The sequence below is a fragment of the Schistocerca americana genome, unplaced genomic scaffold (genome assembly GCF_021461395.2).
Source record: "Schistocerca americana isolate TAMUIC-IGC-003095 unplaced genomic scaffold, iqSchAmer2.1 HiC_scaffold_72, whole genome shotgun sequence".
Classification (NCBI taxonomy): domain Eukaryota; kingdom Metazoa; phylum Arthropoda; class Insecta; order Orthoptera; family Acrididae; genus Schistocerca; species Schistocerca americana.
Window position 1 is genome coordinate 1,131,904 of NW_025726478.1, and position 21,708 is coordinate 1,153,611.

General features: G+C 40.7%; 1 protein-coding gene across 2 annotated transcripts in view; it reads left to right on the top strand.

Moving 5' to 3' along the window:
- Positions 1-21,708, top strand: part of LOC124589659 (serine/threonine-protein kinase NLK-like) — a 443,634-nt gene that overhangs the window by 377,812 nt on the left and 44,114 nt on the right. For both annotated transcript variants that reach the window (XR_006976165.1, XM_047131572.1), the window contains exons 5-7: positions 3,828-3,913; positions 3,995-4,204; positions 8,544-8,732. Coding sequence is in view for 1 of the 2 variants with exons in the window: in XM_047131572.1 (XP_046987528.1) it covers positions 3,828-3,913; positions 3,995-4,204; positions 8,544-8,732 (485 nt within the window). In the remaining variant the exon portion in view is untranslated. The remainder of the gene's footprint in view (positions 1-3,827; positions 3,914-3,994; positions 4,205-8,543; positions 8,733-21,708) is intronic.

Here is a 21,708-nt window from a genome sequence, read left to right on the forward strand (position 1 = left end):
ACTCGTCGAGATCAGGAAGTGTCGTACGTTGCCGTAGTCCGACATTGTGAGGAGAGTTTCGTTCGTGTAATTAATTCCTCCGTTCGAACCACGTTGTGTCGAGAGAGGTAACACCTCCTTAAGAGACTGGCCACGTCGTCATTGATGACTTAACCCTTTACACGTGCCAGAACTCGTCACCAGGTTCAGAAACTAACAGCTACGTGACAGAATTAACTTGATTCTCATACTAAAACTGAAGGTGTAATGTATACAAAATGATTTTTAAAATTCTCTCTCCCGTGTAAGTTGCAAACTGTGGAATAATTTGTGTATCTTTACTCATTTCCGCTGTCACAATGGTAGCACACTCTCTCTCGGAGGAGTTTCGTAAGGTCGTAGGTAACAGGTAGAACTAGTGTGTAGAATGACAGGTCCACTGACACAGTATTTGCCCTAATTTAAATTGCGCTATTTTCTCTAAACTTGACATTTCGCAAAAATTTGTTCTTTTGTTATCTTGATATTTATAGAACCACACATTCTGCTGTTAGACGTAGCCAAATTAACTCTCTGTACTCTTTGAGTAAATGAAAAGTGTGTAATGCTAAACTCCTCATGCTTTTTTTTAAAAAAAAGTGTAGACAATACATAAGCATGCAGTACGCACATTGTACTCGAGCTGCAAAACTAAGATAAACACATCGTGATGGGAAGATAATGTTAAATAAAGGAAAGGCAACCAATCACCTATAGGGGACCAATACGTGATGCACAGAAACACATAACAGGAAACATTAGCGAGTGCAGGCTTTCTCAACGAATTTCATATATGAAGTCTTCACGGGTTGTCAGCAGAGTAGCATCGTCGTCTCGTAGCAACGTTTCGATGGAATGCGTCTCCGTCATCTCCAGGCAACGATGCTACTCGGCTGACAACCCGTGAAGACTTCATATAGAAAACATAAGGCTTTGAACTCTCGGGCTTTTTCTGAAAGGTGCACACATTCACATGCAACTATACAAACACCCAAACGTGCCCACCCACCAAAGTGGAGGAGCACATTAAGGTGTCTCTGCGGTGTGCTTTTACTGGAAAACGACCGAGCTGAGATCTCAAAGCCTAATGTGAATATTTTTTTTTGCTACGTTTTTCTGTGTACCTCAGGTTGGTCTGCTATAGGCGGATGGCTGCCTTTCACTTGGTTTGTGTACCATTAAATTCCACCAAATATAACAGTGATGCACCTACCATTTCCACTGATGTCATCATCAGTGACCATAAGGCAGTTCTACCAACCATGAAAACAACTGTGACAACATAATGGCCATCTAGATTTAACTTTTCTTAAGGTTTCCTTAGATAAGCATCCAAATACCAACATGTTTCCACCACGGTATTTGTAGCCAGTTTCCCTACCTCATCAATATCCATTTAAGCTGGTGCCTCATAGAGCTCATTAAAGACATTGTGTAAACTCGGATTCACACACACGCGCGCGACTGCAGTCTCAGGCAACTGAAACCACAACACACAAGTTGTGTGTACGAGAGAGAGAGAGAGAGAGAGAAAGTGTGTGTGTGTGTGTGTGTGTGTGTGTGTGTGTGTGTGTCTTGTTAACAAAGGCTGTAGTGGCCAAAAGCATAATTGTGAGAATCTTTTTGTTGTGCCTATCTGTGACTCAGCATATCCGCTATATGGTGAGTTGCAACTTTCCTTCTCTAATATTGGAGAATGTACTTGATAAATATGCACTTAGAACCATTCATGATGTGTGGAATCCTCCATAGTGTAATGTCGCTGCAAAGAACTTCTGGAGAGGAGGGGGGGGGGGGGGGACATGGGACTGTAGATAGGGACATGCTGAATGAAACAAAATTGGGTACTAAGAAGACAATGTGTGGAGCCTGCAAGGACTAGTATAGCAGAAATTCTGGTCATATGTAAAAGCTGTTGGTGGCACCAGACTTAGTGCCCAGACACCCGAGGATGATGCTGAAGTTGAAACTGAGGGCAGTAAAGCGAAAGAAGAAATACTGAACAAAGAAAGAAGCAGATGTACTGCCATAGCATAATTCTTTCACCACTGCAAAGATGAATGATATCGATGTTACTGTCACTAGTGTGAACAAATACCTACAGTTTCTGAAACTTAACAAGCTCCATGACCTCACAGAATACCTGTTAGGTTCTGTACAGAATTTGTAGCTGAGTTAGCTTCCATTGTAATTATAATACACAATAGGTCCCTTGAACAAAGAACAAAGAACAGAGCACAGTGATTGGAAAAAAAGCAAAGGCCATATTGATCAGTGAGAAGGTTAATAGAAGTTATCCACAAACCTACTGTCTAATCTCATTGACATTCCTCTGTTGTGGAGTCCTAGAATGTAGTCTGAACTAGAACATAATGAAGTATATCAAACAGTGCGACCTTCTCCATACTGACCACCACGGATTCCGAGGACGCAAATCGTGTGAAACTCAGTTTGTGCTTTCCCACTGAACACCTGGAAGCTATGGCTCAAAGCAATTAGGTAGATGGTTTCTGAAAAGCATTTGATTCAGTACACTGCCCATTTTTATTATCATAACTACAATTACATGTGGTATCAAATAAAATTTGGAGCTGGGTTGAAGATTTTTCAGCATGTTATCTTGGACAGAAAACCAGTGAGGGATGGAAAACTAACTTCAAGGAAGTTTGGTGGGGGCTTTGTTGATCATGTTGTATGTTGGTGAGCGGGCAGAGACTATCAATAGCAACCTCAGACTTTTTGCAGATGATGAAGCTATCTATAATGAAGCATTGTGATAAAAATTGAAATCTTATCAAGAATTGGCTTGATATTCCTGCAAAGTTACCAAAAGACTGACAACTTGCATTAAATGTGCAGAAATGTAAAATTATGCATTTCTCAAAAGGCAGGAATGTAGTATATTGGCTACATTATCATCATTCACAGTTAAAGTCAGTCACTTCATGCAAATACCTGAGTGTAACATTTTGCAGGGATACAAAATGGAATGATCCATAAGTACAGCAGGTGGCAGACTTAAAGTTCATGGGCAGAATATTCAGAAAATGTAGTCAGTACACAAATGCCGTTGGTTACAAATCACTTGTGCATCCTGTTTTAGCATATTGCTGAACTGTGTACAACTAACAGGGACATGGAATGTGTACAAAGAAGGGCAGCATGCACAGTCACAATTTGTGTGATTCACAGGATACTGTCACTGAAGTGCTAGAAAATCTTAACTGGCACACATTCGAAGATAGACGGAAAAGCATATTTGCAGAATTTCAAGAATTTAGAGAGATTCTTCTGCCATTTAAATACCATGGCATAGGGATTCTGGAGAGAAGATTATAGTAATTACAGCATGCATAGTGGCATTTAAGTATCAGCCTTCCTGCACTCCATTTGTGGTTGGAACAAGAAGACACCATGATGCACGGTACTGTACTAAGTACCCTTTGTTGTGTACTCCATCAGTTCTACACTGAACATCCATATTATACATTTAAAATGGCGCACACAGAGGATTAGCATACTAATTGAGATCTGCTTTAGTTAGGTTCTAGCTGTGATTGCCCTAGTGCATTTGCCAATTGTTACAGCCAACTAGTACTTGTGTAAACTGAGTGTGCCAAGTATGTAGCTTTATCTTTTCTTTCACACTAGTTTTCAGCAGGGGAACAATAACTTAAGTCGAAATAGGTCTGATGAAATGTCTTGTTTACAAGCAACTGAATGAACAGTTAATTATACTTTAATACAAAATTAAAGTACAATCTTGTTTTAAAACTGTGCACTCATACTTTCTTCGGTTTTGTTCGAAGGTCTGAAATACCTGCATTCTGCACGCATCTTGCACCGTGATATAAAACCGGGGAACCTACTTGTCAACAGCAATTGTGTCCTCAAGGTACGATCCTACTACTTTCCAATTTATGTTCAGTTCCACTTTTCTGGTGTCGCAGTTTAGTGACGTGTCACCTTTTGACAGATCTGCGACTTCGGGTTGGCACGCGTAGAGGAGCCAGACCAGTCAAAGCACATGACTCAGGAGGTGGTGACACAGTACTACCGGGCGCCTGAAATACTGATGGGCGCGCGACACTACTCCGCTGCCGTAGACGTCTGGAGCGTCGGCTGCATCTTCGGGGAGCTTCTTGGGCGACGCATCCTCTTTCAAGCGCAGAGCCCAGTCCAACAGGTAAACCACTAGTGGTCTGCAATGTGCACTTCTCACTCGATGACACCAGGGAGTTGTGTCGAGCAGCCAACTCCAAATTGAATGGCTCTAGATTACATTCCCCCCAGGGGGCCCACAGTCCTTTTGTGGGTATGTGTGTGGTGCGCACGGGGCCCCGAGCTACTGCAATCTCCTTTCCTTTCCTTTCCTTTCCTTTCCTTTGAAGGCTGCATTACCATCCCTGTTCCTCTTCCTCCCTCTCCTTACTCCTTTGTCCCTGCCGCCTCTTTTCCCTCTTAGTGGACTTCATGTCGACTTGGCTATCCTCCTGGCTTTGTTTTGGCCTGTGCTATTGTTTAGTTTGCTGTTTCCATCTCCTGTTTGGCGTTTTTGGTCCCCTTGGGGTATGACCTCCATTTACAAAAATTTTCCATTCAGTGTGTGCCATTTGGGGATTAACTCCCTACCTAGCTTCCATGGTGCAGGTTCCTCTCCCCCTCCCCTCCCCTTTCCCTTTGCACCCTGGCTCCCCTCCTGCTAGGTCACCAGCACAGTAGCCAGTCTGTTTGGTAGGGCTGTTAAGTACCCACTTGGCTGAACTCCCTGAAACCACAAGGATCACACTGCTAGTACCTGAGCTGTTAATGCCTCATGTATGCCCAGGAGTCATTGCTCATCGTTTTGGGGCACTAGAACTCCCGGCAATGGCCGCCGTGCCAGACGGCCCTTGCTGTGGCTGGGTGGCGCCCACAGGACGAGCCCCTGATCGGAGTGGGTGGTACTAGGGCGGACGCCTTGCGCATGAAGCGACAAAAGCTTCACCGTCCTGGCCATTCTGTGGCTGCCTCTAAGAGTGGTAGCAGACGTGACACTCCTTCTTCTGATCCTTCGGCCTTCCCCTCCTTGACCACCCCCTGGGAGGAGGGACAAACTCGCCGGCTTAGGTTGAAACCTTTCCCTCGGTACCTGGTTTGTACCAGGATGGATGGCGGTAGTTTTGCTGTGACCGAGCCTTTGTTTTTCGTGGAGACGATTGAAGATAACTATGGCAAATTGAATTGATGAGTAAAATGTGGTCCGTTGCTTTGCTCATCAAGACACCTTCTTCTGCCCAATCTGACGCCCTGTGCGCTTGTGACCATCTCAGTGACGTCCCAGTCTCCGTCACGCCCCACCAATCTTTGAACTCAGTATAGGGCATTATTTCCCACCGAGATCTTCTTCTGCAAACTCACGAGGAGCTCCGTGCTAACCTCGAACGGCAGGGGGTTCGTTTTATCCGCCGTGTGCAGCGAGGCCCTCCAAACAATCGCATCACTACGGGCACCTTTATCCTGGCCTTCGAGGGGGATGTCCTCCCTGAGAAGGTTAAGGTAATGGTGTATCGGTGTGATGCAAAACTTTGCATTCCACCACAGGTGAGATGTTTTAAATGCTTAAGGTTTGGACACACGATCTTCCCACTGCACCACTGATCCCCTCTGTGGTGACTGTTGGCACCCCCTCCATGAGGGGCGTGCCTGTGCTGCCCTGCCAGTGTGTGTAAATTGTAATGGGCTGCATTCTCCACACTCGCCTACATGCCCGGTGTTTGTGAAAGAAAGAAGGAATTAAGAGTACAAAACCTTCGATCGGTTCACCTACACTGAGGCTCGTCAAAAATATGACCAGCTCCATCCTGTGTCTATGACCTCTACTTTTGCTTCAATTACGTCCATTCCCCCTCCTACCCCCTCCTCTTCCCAGCCCCACCCCATTCGCCCCATGCCTTCAGCCTTCTCCTCCACCCCCCACTCTCCCTCAGTACCCATACCTTCGGGTGCTCCCCCTCCCCCTCCTTCGGCAGCTGCCGGTACTGGAGCTCCCTCCTAGGACTCCTCTTCCTGGCACCCCCGTGAAAGGCGATCTACTGCTCCACATTGGCAGCATGAACCGCGGCCGGTGAGCACCAGGATTGCTCGTTGTAATTCCGTGCCTGCCCTCGCTGAAGTCTGCCCTTCTCTTCCTTCCCAAGAGAAGAAGCAGAAACGCAGGAACGAGGGCAAGGCCCCTCTGGTACCCGCTGAGGTGCGACCTTCCTCTCCTGCAGTCAATGAACTGACAGTCTGAACCCACCTATATGCATATTACCCCATCCTCATCGGTGACGGATAGCGACTCGGTGGCGTGACCGACTCCGGTCCAATCACTTCCACTGTCGACTCCGGCTTGAGAATCTGCCAGTGGAATTGTAACGGATATTTGGGTCACCTTACAGCGTTGCAGCCCCTTCTTTCCTTATACTCTGCCACTTATATTGTGCTCCAGGACACCCATTTTGTCAGTTCTTACTCACTGACCCTTCGTGGGTTCCACTCTTTTTGTCGGAACCGAATTGGCCCCTTGCGGGCTTCTGGTGGTGTTTGCACCTTGGTCCGCAAGGACATTGTTAGTAAATGGGTTCCCCTCCTTACCACTCTGGAAGCCGTTGCTGTCAGGGTCCATCTGGCCACTCCCTTCACAATCTATAATCTTTACCTCCCACCTGACAGGCTGCCCACATCCCATGCCCTCACTACCCTTCTTCAACAACCCCCTTCTCCCTTCCTGTTATTAGGGGACTTTAATGCCCGCAACCCTCTTTGGGGTAGTCATACGACTACTGCCCTGGGCAGGACAGTTGAAGCTGTTCTGGCAGAGCTTGACCTGTGTTTACTAAACACAGGCGCTCCCACACACTTTAGTGTGGCACACGGAACTTTCTCAACCATTGACCTCTCCATCTGCAGTCCCAGCCTTCTTCCCTCCATTGAGTGGGGTGTCCATGATGACTTACGTGACAGCGGCCATTACCCGATTGTTTTGACCTTCCTTCAGTGTCTCTCACTCCATCACCCCTCGCCCCCCCCCCCCCCCCCCCCCCTCAGGTGGGCCCTATCTAATGCTGATTGGGGTGCCTTCTCCGCTGCTCCCATCCCCCCTGTATTGCCACACGTCAGTGTTGATGAATCTACTCAGACCTTGACTGGATCCATCCTTTCAGCAGCTGTTTCTGCAGTCCCTTCTTCTTCAGATTCCGCCCGCCGGAAGATGGTCCCTTGGTGGACTCCGGAAATTGCTTCATAGAGTGGGTGTTAAAACAGGGTTTCAAATCCCTTTCAAATAATGGTCAACAGAAGTTCAACCACATTTGAATTCAGCTACCCATTTGATTATCTGTTGAAAGGAAAGTATCAGATTCCTAAAGAAAATCACCAATTTCGTATGGCTTTCTGTCAATGACAAATGTCGAAACTAATTATTTTGAGTGTGTAGTGTTCTTGTTTATTCATTGAATTAAACACACAGAGCAAGACTACTTTAAAAAGCTGTACAAACAAAACAATTCCTAAGATTAAGTTGACAACTGACTTGTATAATTGTACAACATGCACTACTACAACATAAGTAAAATTTCATTCATACCAATGGCATCTCTGTGTTTTGATAGTTTGTCTTTGTAAATAGAATTGTGTGCTGTGAGCGAAAAAGTACCAGTACACTACACAGCAGCTGTATTTACTCGGCTCTGTCCTGTGCAACAGCAATGATTACTTTGACGTCTTGTAGTTTCTCTAGCACTAATGCACCTTTTGCATGCATAGAATGATGCAAAACAATGTTACGGTTTGTTGGGAATCCCCAACTTTTTTCAGAAATAGTACATACTTCTTTGAACACCAGTGCAGTTGTGGAAGTACAATAAACTTACATTCAAGAGAATAGATTCTAAACATCTGACAAAAAAGAAAATGAAAAAGCTATTTGGATAATCAAGAATAAACCATTTTGGGTGGTGCCATTTTGAATGATTATCTCAAGGCCTGTGAAGGCTAAAAGCTGTCGTGAAATGGAGGCTTTGTACTTGGATGTAGCTTTTTAACTACAGCAAACATTACAGTGATTTTAAAGACAATGAAACACAATTTTTGAGTCAGGTGTGCATTTTGAAATTCTATGAAAGTGTATTTACAAATTTTTAAGAAACAACTGATAAAAATGTAGACTTTGCCCCCAGTCTAGCACGTGAGAAACTGAATATGATTTTTACTTGTTCCTGCACCTTTTTTTTTTCTGAAGTACATTGCATGTCGAACAGTATATCATGGGATTATGTATTACCCCAAAGAAAACGTAAATGACAGTAGTCATTTAACTGGAATTTCCTATGTGACATGAGAGAGTAGAAAAATTTGAAGTTGGTTTTTGTGAAATGCAGTATGAAATTGATCCCTAAGCAAGAACTTTCTTTGTTAATCACCTATTTCTGATTGTGTGCTCAGATTTTGTTACAGTGCAGATTAGATCAGATAATTAAAACATGATTATTTCTGTCTTTCAGCTGGAGTTAATAACGGAACTACTTGGCACACCGTCACTGGAAGACATGCGGTACGCTTGTGACGGGGCACGAACCCACATGCTGCGACGTGCACCAAAGCCACCCTCCATGGCTGCCCTATACACCCTCTCCTCACAGGCCACGCATGAGGCAGTGCACCTGCTGTGCCAGATGCTGGTTTTTGACCCTGTAAGTAACCACACATTATGAAAAAGTCTATTAATGGAAATTAGAAAAGGGAAATTTCATTGTAGCAATTATTATCTCTTTATGATTCTAAATTGCCACACATACTCTGCACTATAAACTATTTCTGTCAAAGTAATATCACAAACCAAGCTGAAATCCAACCAAAGTATGGTTCCGTTGACTTACCTAGTAGTAGTAAGATTTCGCGGAAAACTTTTTGCTGAACCATACATTATATAATTCTCAGCAGTTATGGTAATTGTTCCATCAGCTGCTATCCAAGAAATAGTGGTTGAAAGAACTTATCATTATATTATTATTGTTGTTGTTATAGTAAGAGCAGTAATAATTCACCATTAAAGCAGAATGTGTCTGCTTCGGAAACTAATTTTGAACAGGAAAGCAGATATTGAAAACAGTGAGGCCAAAGAAACATCCTCGGAACAAATTTTGTAGGTTAATCAGTTGTGACAAAACACAAATGTTAGGAAACTTGGATTAAAATTTACAGATACACTTAGAAAATGAAACCATGTGATTTGTCAAAATTATAAAACATAACAAACAAAACAATTCATTTTAATACAATTTTACAATATTTTGCTTATGTATATAGACTGAAGCAGCGAGTGAAAATTTGTACTGAGGCTGGGAATCGAACCTGGTTCGCCTACTTAATAGGTAACTGCGTTAGCCACTAAGCCACCTCGGCGTAGCAATTCACACAACAGCACTGAGTACCCGGCAAACATCCTTGCTTGATCCATATTCTCACTGCCACTCCAGTCTTCTTTAAATTCCCCATTACTTACAAGCAGAATTGCTGAGGCTCTCAATATTCTGGAATAGCACCTCAGCATCGAATGTAAATGAGGCATCTGGCCTGAAATGCAGGTGAAGGTACTGATACAAATGAAATGAAACAATTTCAGAGACTTCACTAGTCTGTGTGAGACCAGTAAAGTCTCTGAAATTGTGTCATTTCATATTTAGCTTACTTTTTAAATTACAGTCAATTAAATTGTGCTTACATCTGTTAACCTTTGCCCATAATACTCACTTCATGGTGTTTTGCACTGAATGGATATAGATGTACCCATTATATGTTAACAGATTTTATGAGGTAAAATCGAGCAGATTTCTTAAGAAATTGTTTACACAACGAGCTCACAAGTGCAGTAACATTGAGAATCGAATGTCTGAAGGCAAGTTTTACCTTTTCTTAGACAAAGAGGCACGTTACATGTTGAACACACCCACAGTGCTCTAACAGGAACAGAATGTGCGCTGCGTACTGCCTACCTTTTAGATATAGTCTGATTTGGCATTAACTTCCAATCTAATTTATTTGTTCACATGTGGTTTACGTTTTTTGAGAGTTACGCTCTTCCATTTTTGACTTGCATCACTGCTGTGCACAGTAGCTTTGCCAAACAGTCCTTCATACAGTTTCCTTCAGACGTCTTTATTGTGAACTGCCCCATCTCAGTTTCTTTGTGGATGATAAATGGATTCATTAGACACACATCATTCAAGTAAAAAAAAAGAGAAGAAAAAAAGAACCTGTACCACTATTTCTTACTTTTGCAATCACAACGATAGTCTCCTTTTAGATGATCAAAATTCACAGCAAAATTCATACTCCCGTTACAGTTGGTCAGTTGAAGGGGGATGCCATCGCAGTACTTGACCCATCTTTTTGCTTCCTTTTTACTCTTGTGGTGTCACTTGGCTCATGCATAGTGTAGATCAGGTTCACAGCTAGTTTATCCGTCCACTTGTAAATTGATACCCCATGATTGCTGACTATTGTGTGATAGATGCTCATTTCATCCTTTTATCTTCTTTTAAGTTTTGGGAGGAATTTATTTGGAGTGCTCACAGCTCCAACTGCAAACAATTTCTGGGATTTTAGTAGGATCAAGAGATTATAAAAAGTGAATAATTTAATCCATGAAAACAATATGATTTTTACCATAAAGTTCTTCACATAAACTTGTAACTACTGATGCACCCAGTCCCATTTCAGACTTCCCTCCACTTATTTTTCCAGTATAAATTAAGAACTTCAAGTTATGTGCAGATTCATCACACAACATCTACGTTTTATAGCCTCTTTTCACAGGTTTGTCCCTCACATACTGATTCATTGAGCTACAAGTGATGATTACATTTCATTATGTTATCATTTGATTCTTTGCCATTTTCTTTGAAGCATGATAATATTATGTTATCACTGTTTACGAGTAGTTCATATGTAGGGTCACTAGCAGAGTGTTCAAACATATCACTATCTGAGCCTGATGGAAAGTCCTCAAAAAGAAGTTTTCAAATTTCATCATAACTAAGACACCTCCTAGCCATACTAGTTGAAAGTTGCATGTCAGTTGCATGGTAGTCAGCAGTGCTAACCTAGATTAAAGTAACATAAATATGAAATGAATAAACTTGTTTCACGTACCTGTCACTTAAGTTCGTTAGTGTGAACTAAAGTTATGTATGGAAATTCTTACTTGAAAATAAAAGTAGTGTATATGTGGAAAATGTGACCTTCAAAATCTACACCAGCTAAACCAAGCAAAACTTCTGCAAACCAATAAACAGATTGTAACGCAGTGACAATAAGATAGCAAAGTGTATAGTGTCCAGTTCCTTGCCATCTAGGAAGAACACGCTCGACTAACTTGCCCAGTTCAGCCAAAAGGTGTTGTCAAATAAGCGGTTGACATTGATAACCACCACTCTTGAAAGAGTTAAAAGAGAAAATCTTGAATTTTATGAAACCAGGAGTAAAGCAAAAACAGAACAATGTAACTGATTTTGAAAATTTTTCACTGGCACTTGGTCTGAACAAGCAAAAAAGCTCGTAACAAAAGAATGATAGAAATATGGAAACAGAAGAAGGCCAACCAATGTTTCTACACACCTGACCTATATGGACACATTTGAGTAAAAATTATTATTGTTATTATTATTATTATTTCTTTCTTTTCTCAGATGTTATGTCTGGTCAAAAATGGAAAGTGACGCGGACCTTGATCAAGCGTGACTTCCTTTTAACTGTACGGTATATGTTATATTGCATTTAGGAACTTTCGGGTAATTGAACATGTATCATTAATTAGGGATATCTGTAGTTGTATATATAAGTTTGGATGTAGCTGTATTGCATTGATGTACTGATGGATATTGTGTGGTATGACTCCTGTAGTTGATAGTATAATTGGTATAATGTCAACTTTATCCTGATGCCACATGTCCTTGACTTCCTCATCCAGTTGGGTGTATTTTTCAATTTTTCTCCTGTTTTCTTCTGTATATTTGTTGTGCTCGGTATGGATATTTCGATTAGTTGTGTTAATTTCTTCTTTTTATTGGTGAGTATGATGTCAGGTTTGTTATGTGGTGTTGTTTTATCTGTTATAATGGTTCTGTTCCAGTATAATTTGTATTCCTCTGGTACATTTTGTGGCACATACTTGTATGTGGGAACGTGTTGTTTTATAAGTTTATGTTGTAAGGCAAGCTGTTGATGTATTATTTTTGCTACATTGTCATGTGTTCTGGTGTATTCTGTATTTGCTAGTATTGTACATCCACTTGTGATGTGATCTACTGTTTCTATTTGTTGTTTGCAAAGTCTGCATTTATCTGTTGTGGTATTGGGATCTTTAATAATATGCTTGCTGTAATATCTGGTGTTTACTTTCTGATCCTGTACTGCAATCATGAATCCTTCCGTCTCACTGTATATATTGCCTTTCCTTAGCCATGTGTTGGTTGCGTCTTGTTCGATGTGTGGCTGTGTTAGATGATACGGGTGCTTGCCATGTAGTGTTTTCTTTTTCCAATTTACTTTCTTCGTATCTGTTGATGTTATGTGATCTAAAGGATTGTAGAGGTGGTTATGAAATTGTAGTGGTGTAGACGATGTGTTTATATGAGTGAGTGCTTTGTGTATTTTGCTAGTTTCTGCTCGTTCTAGAAAGAATTTTCGTAAATTGTCTACCTGTCCATAATGTAGGTTTTTTATATCGATAAATCCCCTTCCTCCTTCCTTTCTGCTTAATGTGAATCTTTCTGTTGCTGAATGTATGTGATGTATTCTATATTTGTGGCATTGTGATCGTGTAAGTGTATTGAGTGCTTCTAGGTCTGTGTTACTCCATTTCACTACTCGAAATGAGTAGGTCAATATTGGTATAGCATAAGTATTTATAGCTTTTGTCTTGTTTCTTGCTGTCAATTCTGTTTTCAGTATTTTTGTTAGTCTTTGTCTATATTTTTCTTTTAGTTCTTCTTTAATATTTGTATTATCTATTCCAGTTTTTGTCTGTATCCTAGATATTTATTGGCATCTGTTTTTTCCATCGCTTCTATGCAGTCGCTGTGGTTATCCAATATGTAATCTTCTTGTTTAGTGTGTTTTCCCTTGACAATGCTATTTTTCTTACATTTGTCTGTTCCAAAAGCCATATTTATATCATTGCTGAATACTTCTGTTATCTTTAGTAATTGGTTGAGTTGTTGATTTGTTGCTGCCAGTAGTTTTAGATCATCCATGTATAGCAAATGTGTGATTTTGTGTGGGTATGTTCCTCTAATATTGTATCCATAATTTGTATTATTTAGCAGGTTTGATAGTGGGTTCAGAGCAAGGCAGAACCAGAAAGGACTTACTGAGTCTCCTTGGTATATTCCACGCTTAATCTGTATTGGCTGTGATGTGATATTATTTGAATTTGTTTGGATATTAAGTATGGTTTTCCAATTTCTCATTACTATGTTTAGGAACTGTATCAATTTAGGATCTACTTCGTATATTTCCAATATTTATAGTAACCATGAGTGGGGTACACTATCAAAAGCTTTTTGGTGATCAATGTGTGCATAGTGTAGCGACCTTTGTTTAGTTTTAGCTTGATATGTCACCTCTGCATCTATTATCAGTTGCTCTTTACATCCTCGTGCTCCTTTGCAACAGCCTTTTTGTTCTTCATTTATAATTTTGTTCTGTGTTGTATGTGTCATTAATTTCTGTGTAATGACTGAAGCGGCTGGGGTGGATGAAATTAAGTCGGAACTCATCAAATACAGTGGAATGTCAGGTCTTAAATGGCTACACAGGATAATTGAAATGGCCTGGGAGTCGGGACAGGTTCCATCAGACTGGACAAAAGCAGTAATCACACCAATCTTTAAACATGGAAACAGAAAAGATTGTAACAACTATAGAGGTATCTCTTTAATCAGCGTTGTGGGTAAAATCTTCTCATGTATTGTTGAAAGGAAAGTGTGAGTATTAGTTGAGGACCAATTGGATGAAAATCATTGTGGTTTTAGGCCTCTTAGAGGTTGTCAGGACCAGATCTTTAGCTTACTGCAAATAATGGAGAAGTGTTATGAGTGGAACAGGGAATTGTATCTATGCTTTATAGATCTAGAAAAGGCATATGACTGGGTTCCTAGGAGGAAGTTATTGTCTGTTCTACAAGATTATGGAATAGGAGGCAAACTTTTGCAAGCAATTAAAGGTCTTTACATGGATAGTCAGGCAGCAGTTATAGTTGATGGTAAATTGAGTTCATGGTTCAGAGTAGTTTCAGGGGTAAGACAAGGCTGCATCCTGTCTCCACTGTTGTTCATATTATTTATGGATCATATGTTGAAAACAATAGACTTGCTGGGTGAGATTAAGATATGTGAACACAAAATAAGCAGTCTTGCATATGCGGATGACTTAGTTGTAATGGCAGATTCGATTGAAAGTTTGCAAAGTAATATTTCAGAGCTAGATCAGAAATGTAAGGACTATGATATGAAGATTAGCATCTCCAAAACGAAAGTAATGTCAGTGGGAAAGAAATATAAACAGATTGAGTGCCAAATAGGAGGAACAAAGTTAGAACAGGTGGACGGTTTCAAGTACTTAGGATGCATATTCTCACAGGATGGCAACCTAGTGAAAGAACTGGAAGTGAGGTGTAGCAAAGCTAATGCAGTGAGCGCTCTACAAGAAGGAAGTCAGTACCAAGACTAAGTTATCTGTGCACCGTTCAATCTTTCGACCAACTTTGTTGTACGGGAGCGAAAGCTGGGTGGATTCAGGTTACCTTATCAACAAGGTTGAGGTTACGGATATGAAAGTAGCTAGGATGATTGCAGGTACTAGTAGATGGGAACAATGGCAGGAAGGTGTCCACAATGAGGAAGTCAAAGAAAAACTGGGAATGAACTCTATGGATGTAGCAGTCACGGCGAACAGGCTTAGATGGTGGGGTCATGTTACACGCATGGGAGAAGCAAGGTTACCCAAGAGACTCATGGATTCAGCAGTAGAGGGTAGGAGGAGTCGGGGCAGACCGAGGAGAAGGTACCTGGATTCGGTTAAGAATGATTTTGAAGTAATAGGTTTAACATCAGAAGGGGCACCAATGTTAGCATTGAATAGGGGATCATGGAGGAATTTTATAAGGGGGGCTATGCTCCAGACTGAACGCTGAAAGGCATAATCAGTCTTAAATGACGATGATGATGATGATGATGACTGAAGTTAATATTTTGTATATTGTTGGTAGGCATGTTATGGGGCGATATTTAGCTGGGTTTGCTGTGTCTGCTTGATCTTTAGGTTTCAGATAAGTTATTCCATGTGTAAGTGTATCGGGGAATGTGTATGGGTCTGCAATGTAACTGTTAAATAATTTAGTTAGATGTGAATGTGTTGAGGTGAACTTCTTTAGCCAGAAATTTGGTATTTTATCTTTTCCAGGGGCTTTCCAATTGTGAGTAGAATTCATTGCTTGGGTGACTTCATGTTGCAAAATTATCACTTCAGGCATTTGTGGTATCATCTTGTATGTGTCTGTTTCTGCTTGCATCCACCGTGCATGCCTTTTATGTTGTACCGGGTTTGACCATATGTTGCTCCACAAGTGTTCCATGTCTGTTATGTTTGTGGATTGTCTATTTTAATGTGTGTGTTATCTATTGTCTGGTAAAATTTCTTTTGGTTTGTGTTGAATGTTTGGTTTTGTTTCCTTCTATTTTCACTCTCGTTTTGTATCTTCTAAGTCGTTTGGCCAATGATTGTAATTTCTGCTTCTTTTCATCTAATTGCTCTATCACTTCTTGTTGTGATCTGTAGCCTGTGTTGCCATGCTGATTTTGTGGGTTTCTTCTGTGTGTTGGTTGGTTCTGATCTCTGCCTAGTGTGTATATTTAGTGTAGTGAGTGCTCCTATATAAACCAGCAGTTGTAACTCTTCCATAGTTGTGTTTTCATTTATTTTGTTGTGTATGATGGTGTTGATAGTTTTTATTGTTGTTTCGACTTGTGGGTTATTTCGAGGTCTATGCAAGAATGGTCTAATGTCTGTATTTGTGTCTTTGTATTCTATATATGTCAGCTGAAATTTTTCTTCTATATCTAACATGTGTGTCACTTTGTGTTCTATTTGTGCTTGTTCTGGTGGCTGCCTTAAGATTTCGTTTTCCTCTGATTGTTTAATTGATGCGTGTTGTCCTTTGTTTGTTTGCTCTGGGATGTTTGAGTCCAATACTGTATTTTCTTCTTCTTCTTCTGATTGCACATTATTTTGTTCTAGTATTTGTTGTACTTGTTGTTTGATGTTATCTAATTCTGACTGGGGTATCCTGTTATTTTTGATTATTACATGGATCTGATCGGCTAGTCGTTGGTCTGTTAAAAATTTTAATTCTGGGTATCTGGTAATAAATGTTGTGTATACTTGTGATCTGTATCCAGTTGTGTTGGTTCCTAGGTTTGTTGCTTGGTAATAACAGAACATGAGGTGTCAATTAACTTCATCTGACCATCTCATCCCCTGTCTTTGTTTTCCTTCTAGGGTGGTTGCAGGAAGCATATCCTGCAAAACACCTCTATTTGGATTTAAATCATTTTCCAGTTGGCTAGCAGTGTCGTTACCATTGTGGGCAGGCATAGGGTTCAAGCGTCGTCCCCGACTATGACGGCGCTTGTCTGAGGCTTCTTTAGTTCTGTCTTGAACCAACTAATCACACTAAAATGGGGGTTAGCCCTATTAGTGGTTTGTTCTTTTCGTCGCCTTTTAGGACTGGCAGAACATACCGGGGGCCTATTCTTTTCTCGGGCCTCCACGGGAATTAATAATAATAATAATAATAGTAGATCACATCACAAGCGGATGTACAATACTAGCAAATACAGAATACCCCAGAAGACATGACAACGTCGCAAAAATAATACATCAACAGCTTGCCTTACAACATAAACTTTTAAAACAACACGTTCCTACATACAAGTATACACCACAAAATGTACTGGAGAATGATGAATACAAATTATACTGGAACAGAACCATTATAACAGATAAAACAACGCCACATAACAAACCTCACATCATACTCACCAATAAAAAGAAGAAATTAACACAACTAATTGAAATATCCATACCCAATACAGCAAATATACAGAAGAAAACAGGAGAAAAAATTGAAAAATACATCCAACTGGCTGAGGAAGTCAAGGACATGTGGCATCAGGATAAAGTTGACATTATACCAATTATACTTTCAACTACAGGAGTCATACCACGCAATATCCACCAGTACATCAATGCAATACAGCTACATCCAAACTTATATATACAACTTCAGAAATCCGTAATTATTGATACATGTTCAATTACCCGAAAGTTCCTAAACGCAATGTAACATATACCGTACAGTTAAAAGGAAGTGACGCTTGATCAAGGTCCGCGTCACTTTCATTCCGAACCAGACCTAAGGTCTGAGAAAGGAAAGATAATAATAATAGTGGTGATGGCGGTGGTAGCATTTGTAAAATGTTGGTGGGGATTAATTTTAGATGAGACTACTGGAGTGTGGCTTCACTGAGAGTTGTATGTAAATCTGTATTACTCATATTATCTGGCAGTCATCTTGTATAAAACACATGCAAAACTGTACAGAAATGGAATCTAATATGAGACCTAGAGAAATTTATTCATCTGCAACTGTTGAAAATGGAAGAGCAGATTCTTAGCCAATTTTTTATGAATGCCTGTCCATTATAAAATTTTTGCTAAGTGCAATATTCCTGTTTATCCACATGAAAAATATGTACCAAACTACCACGTGAAAAATCTATAAAAAAATTATTTTGCTACCCACTGCTTGCGTCGAAGCATCATAGTTTCACTTATGGAGAGCTTGGAATCTGAGTAAATAATGTCAAACTACTACGTCTAGCGACATGAATTTGTTTTTAATTTCTACCAGTGTTGAAAAGTAGAGATTTCTTCTGAACAAATTGGTATGCATTGCCTTATTAGAGCTTAAATAATATGGATAATATGGAGCTGTTCCACCTATCATTCCTAATTAATTTTGCATGTACCTATGTTGTACTTCTGGTACAGATTCAGACTGATAATTTACATAAATATAAAGCAAAAGTTTAAATCTTCTCTACTAATACATTTTGAGTAATTTTTACCGTAATAACTGAACCATATTGAGTTGTTGCTTGTGAAAAGGAGTATTAAGGTATCGCCAGGACGACTCAGTTTTTCACAAAAACATAATAAAATTCAATACACTAGTCTCCTTGCCCCATCTCCAAACATTTTTTTAAAGAAAGGTTCAGAAACTGACCGAATGTGGCTGATGACTAAATGGAGCTCATGTAGTGGATTATAACAGCCTCTAACAATATGAAAGTGAAAGACAAGCAAAAATAGACAGAGCTAATGGACCTGCCATAGTAGCAAGTCCACAATAAAACTGTATTGTGAGATCAGGTATGACCTCAGAAGGCAGTTGCCTAGTACAAAATTGAAGAAGTTAAGGAGAAGAAGGAAACATTTAAATTACGTAAAGTCATTGCTTAAATTACTGAATAAAGTATAGTTTTAAACTTGGGTTGTAAGTCCTTTGAGAAAGCTAATATACAGTTCCATCTTCTGTGAAAAAATATTGGAAGAACTGATTAAAACATTTATTTAAAGTTTTTAAGAGAATAATCAATTACATGATTTTATTATATTTTCTTCTAGGTTTCTCAAAAAAAGTATTTTATTGTTTGAGATATTGTGGACTATTCTTGGGGGGGGAAGGAATGTTTTGTTTCGACAGCATGAGGTAAATCTGTTATGTTCATACAGGAAGAAGATATTTCTGGGCCATTCATATATGCACAATTAAATACACAACTGATAAATGAAACATTGCCAAAGTTTTTGAATTTCAGGATTTGCTGGTGTTTCACACTAGTGTCCCCATTGTGACAAAATCTCAACAGATGGAATCTGTGGCTTGATAGGATTCATATTGGTCAGTGGCATTGTGAGGGATCATATTTCAGTGGAGTGGAATTTCATGACTGTGGGCCTCCCTTCAAACAAAAGGAAATCTAAGCAATGTCATTCACCTAACCACATGCAGCTGTCAGCTCTCACCGCCGGCACACCAGAAAAGTGGCAGAGTACACAGCAGAACGGTGGAAAATTCTACACAGTGAGTGACCTCTGAGTTCTTTAGGCAATACCTTGAACGATATTATTGACATTGTTCAGGGAAACGTATTAGATGGGAAAGCACTATATGAAGCTGAATTTTCTCCTTTGAGCCATTTCAGGTTAATACAGCTCTGTCAATCAATGTGTTTGTATTTGAAGACTGTTAAGTAATAACTTGTTTATGCATGAAACATTTCATTTGAGCAGAAATTGACTCGGGCATGTATCGATTTCCACATCGTCGAAAATGTTTCGTTGGTAGTTCAAAGCTATAGAAGCAAACTCAACTGAGACAGTGTATTTCTTTTTTTTAGAATAACGAGATTGGGTCCATGAAGTTCTGTTGGTTTTTGGCATACTACCTGACAAACCTGGCATTCACGGGTATACGTTTTGCCAATTTTCTGTTAAGAACAAAAATAAAAAGTGAACTGTGTTTGTAGTGAAGTATTAGTATTGAAAAAGCTTCATTTCCACGTATTAGTGAGAACACCTTTGAAATTATGAAACAGCTCCGTCAACACACATTTTATTACGAACTGTCAGTGAGATGCCGTATCTGTAGAACTGTACGATCGACAGTCAGTTGAGGTAGTTGCGGTGGAATTGCGCAATGTGTTCCTGCGTATTGGCCTTCGCATCAGTTAGAGATCAAATGTGTCCCGTATAAACCTGTTCTTTCACATATTCCCAGAGCCAAAACTGTCACGGACTCGAATCGGGTGATCTCGCAGGCCGAGCACCCGGAAAACCTCTGGAGATAACACATTCGTGGAAGGTCGCATTACAGAGGTGTTTCACTGGGTGAGTGACGTAAGATGTTGCCCCGACTTGCAAGAAAAGAGTCATTTTCACAGAGTCGCACTCTTCCGAGGCAGAAATCGCACCTCGTACGAGGAGATGTCGATAACACGCAGACGTACACGGTGCACACGATAGGCCTTCTGGGTGGTTTCTCTTCGAAGGAGAATTGACCAGAAGAGGTGCTTGTAAATACACACCACACATTCACGTATGAGGTGTGCAGTGGCTCTTCGTGTACAACACGTGGTTTAACAGTACCCCAAATTTCCCAGTTCTGTACTCGCTGTACAGTGTAGGATAAAATATGCCTCATCACTCCATAGAATATTGCACAGCCACATATTACTAATTTCAATCTGTGCAAGAAACCTAAGAGCAGTTTCAGAATGTAGCAGTGAATCGTGAAGTGTCGTGTGCTGCAACATCTTTGTTTTGTACAGGTATCGGTGTAAAAGAGACTGCAAAACTTTCTGTACCATTGACCGCGGGATTATCAATTCTCGTGACGCTGCACGAGCACTGGCCCTACTCAGGGTGTGTGTTGCAGACTCATCTACAGCAGCAGCAGCAGCAGCAGCAGCAACAGCAACAGCAACAGCAACTCGTCACTAACTTCCAGTCGGGTACAACGAGATCACATGCTTTCAAATTTCATTATCGCCTTTAAACCATTTAATGACATTGGGCTTCTCATCAGATCTTTCAAGTCGGTGATATTTTATCAATACAGCACTGTGATTGCTGCTGTTCACTAGCAGCACTCGGACACTCTTCTCGATAGTGGTACTGTTAGCTCACGTTACGGTTTGTCGAATGACAGTGCGAACGGCATATCGTCGTACGGACGGCGTGTAGTGCCAGATTTGTACCTGGGGGCGAAAAGTGGAACTAATTTGTTTTGCAGTGTAAATCGGTTCTGCATCAACACAATAGCATATCTACCAAGTTTCACTGTCACTGATAATTATGGTCCGCACTGGACTCCGTGAGTAGGTGTCCTTTAATGAAACCACTCAGTCAGGGGATGATACAATGCGAGTTCACTTGGTTTGCAGCAATTTCACAGGTACAAAAATAGTTTTTTTCTGTTATCGGGCGTAAATATATGAATTAAAAAAAAAAAAAAAAACCACAGTTAAATCGCTATATTCTTGTGTAATTGCAGAGTGAATTCAAATCCTGGTTGTATATCATCTCATCCCACCACCTTACCATCTTCATCATTGTTTTTACCAATATCTTACATATTTGAAGTGAGTTCCGTAGCTCACTCGGTAGTAGAAGTCTCGAGTCAGCTACAGGCACACAAAAAAGAATGAAAACTTTGCCGGTCGTGTCACGGGTGGTGGACAGAGAGAGGAAGGAGGTTGGAGGGAGGATTGTAGAGGGCTGGCTGACAGCTCAGAGGGAAGCAGGAGGTGTGTGCCAGGCAAAGGTAGCAAGCTCAGAGCACAGAAATGAGGCACACGTATAACTTACAGATCGCAGCAGCTCCCGATGACGACGGCACAGAAAAAGCGGGTGCCGGCGAGACGGACCCGGACAACGTGTGTCGTGAAGCGGTCGCCGAACTCTAGCACGTCGTGTGTTCTGCCACTGCCGGTCAGCTCCGCTCGCTGCCCCAGTTCGGTGACATCCGTTCGTTCTCGTGGA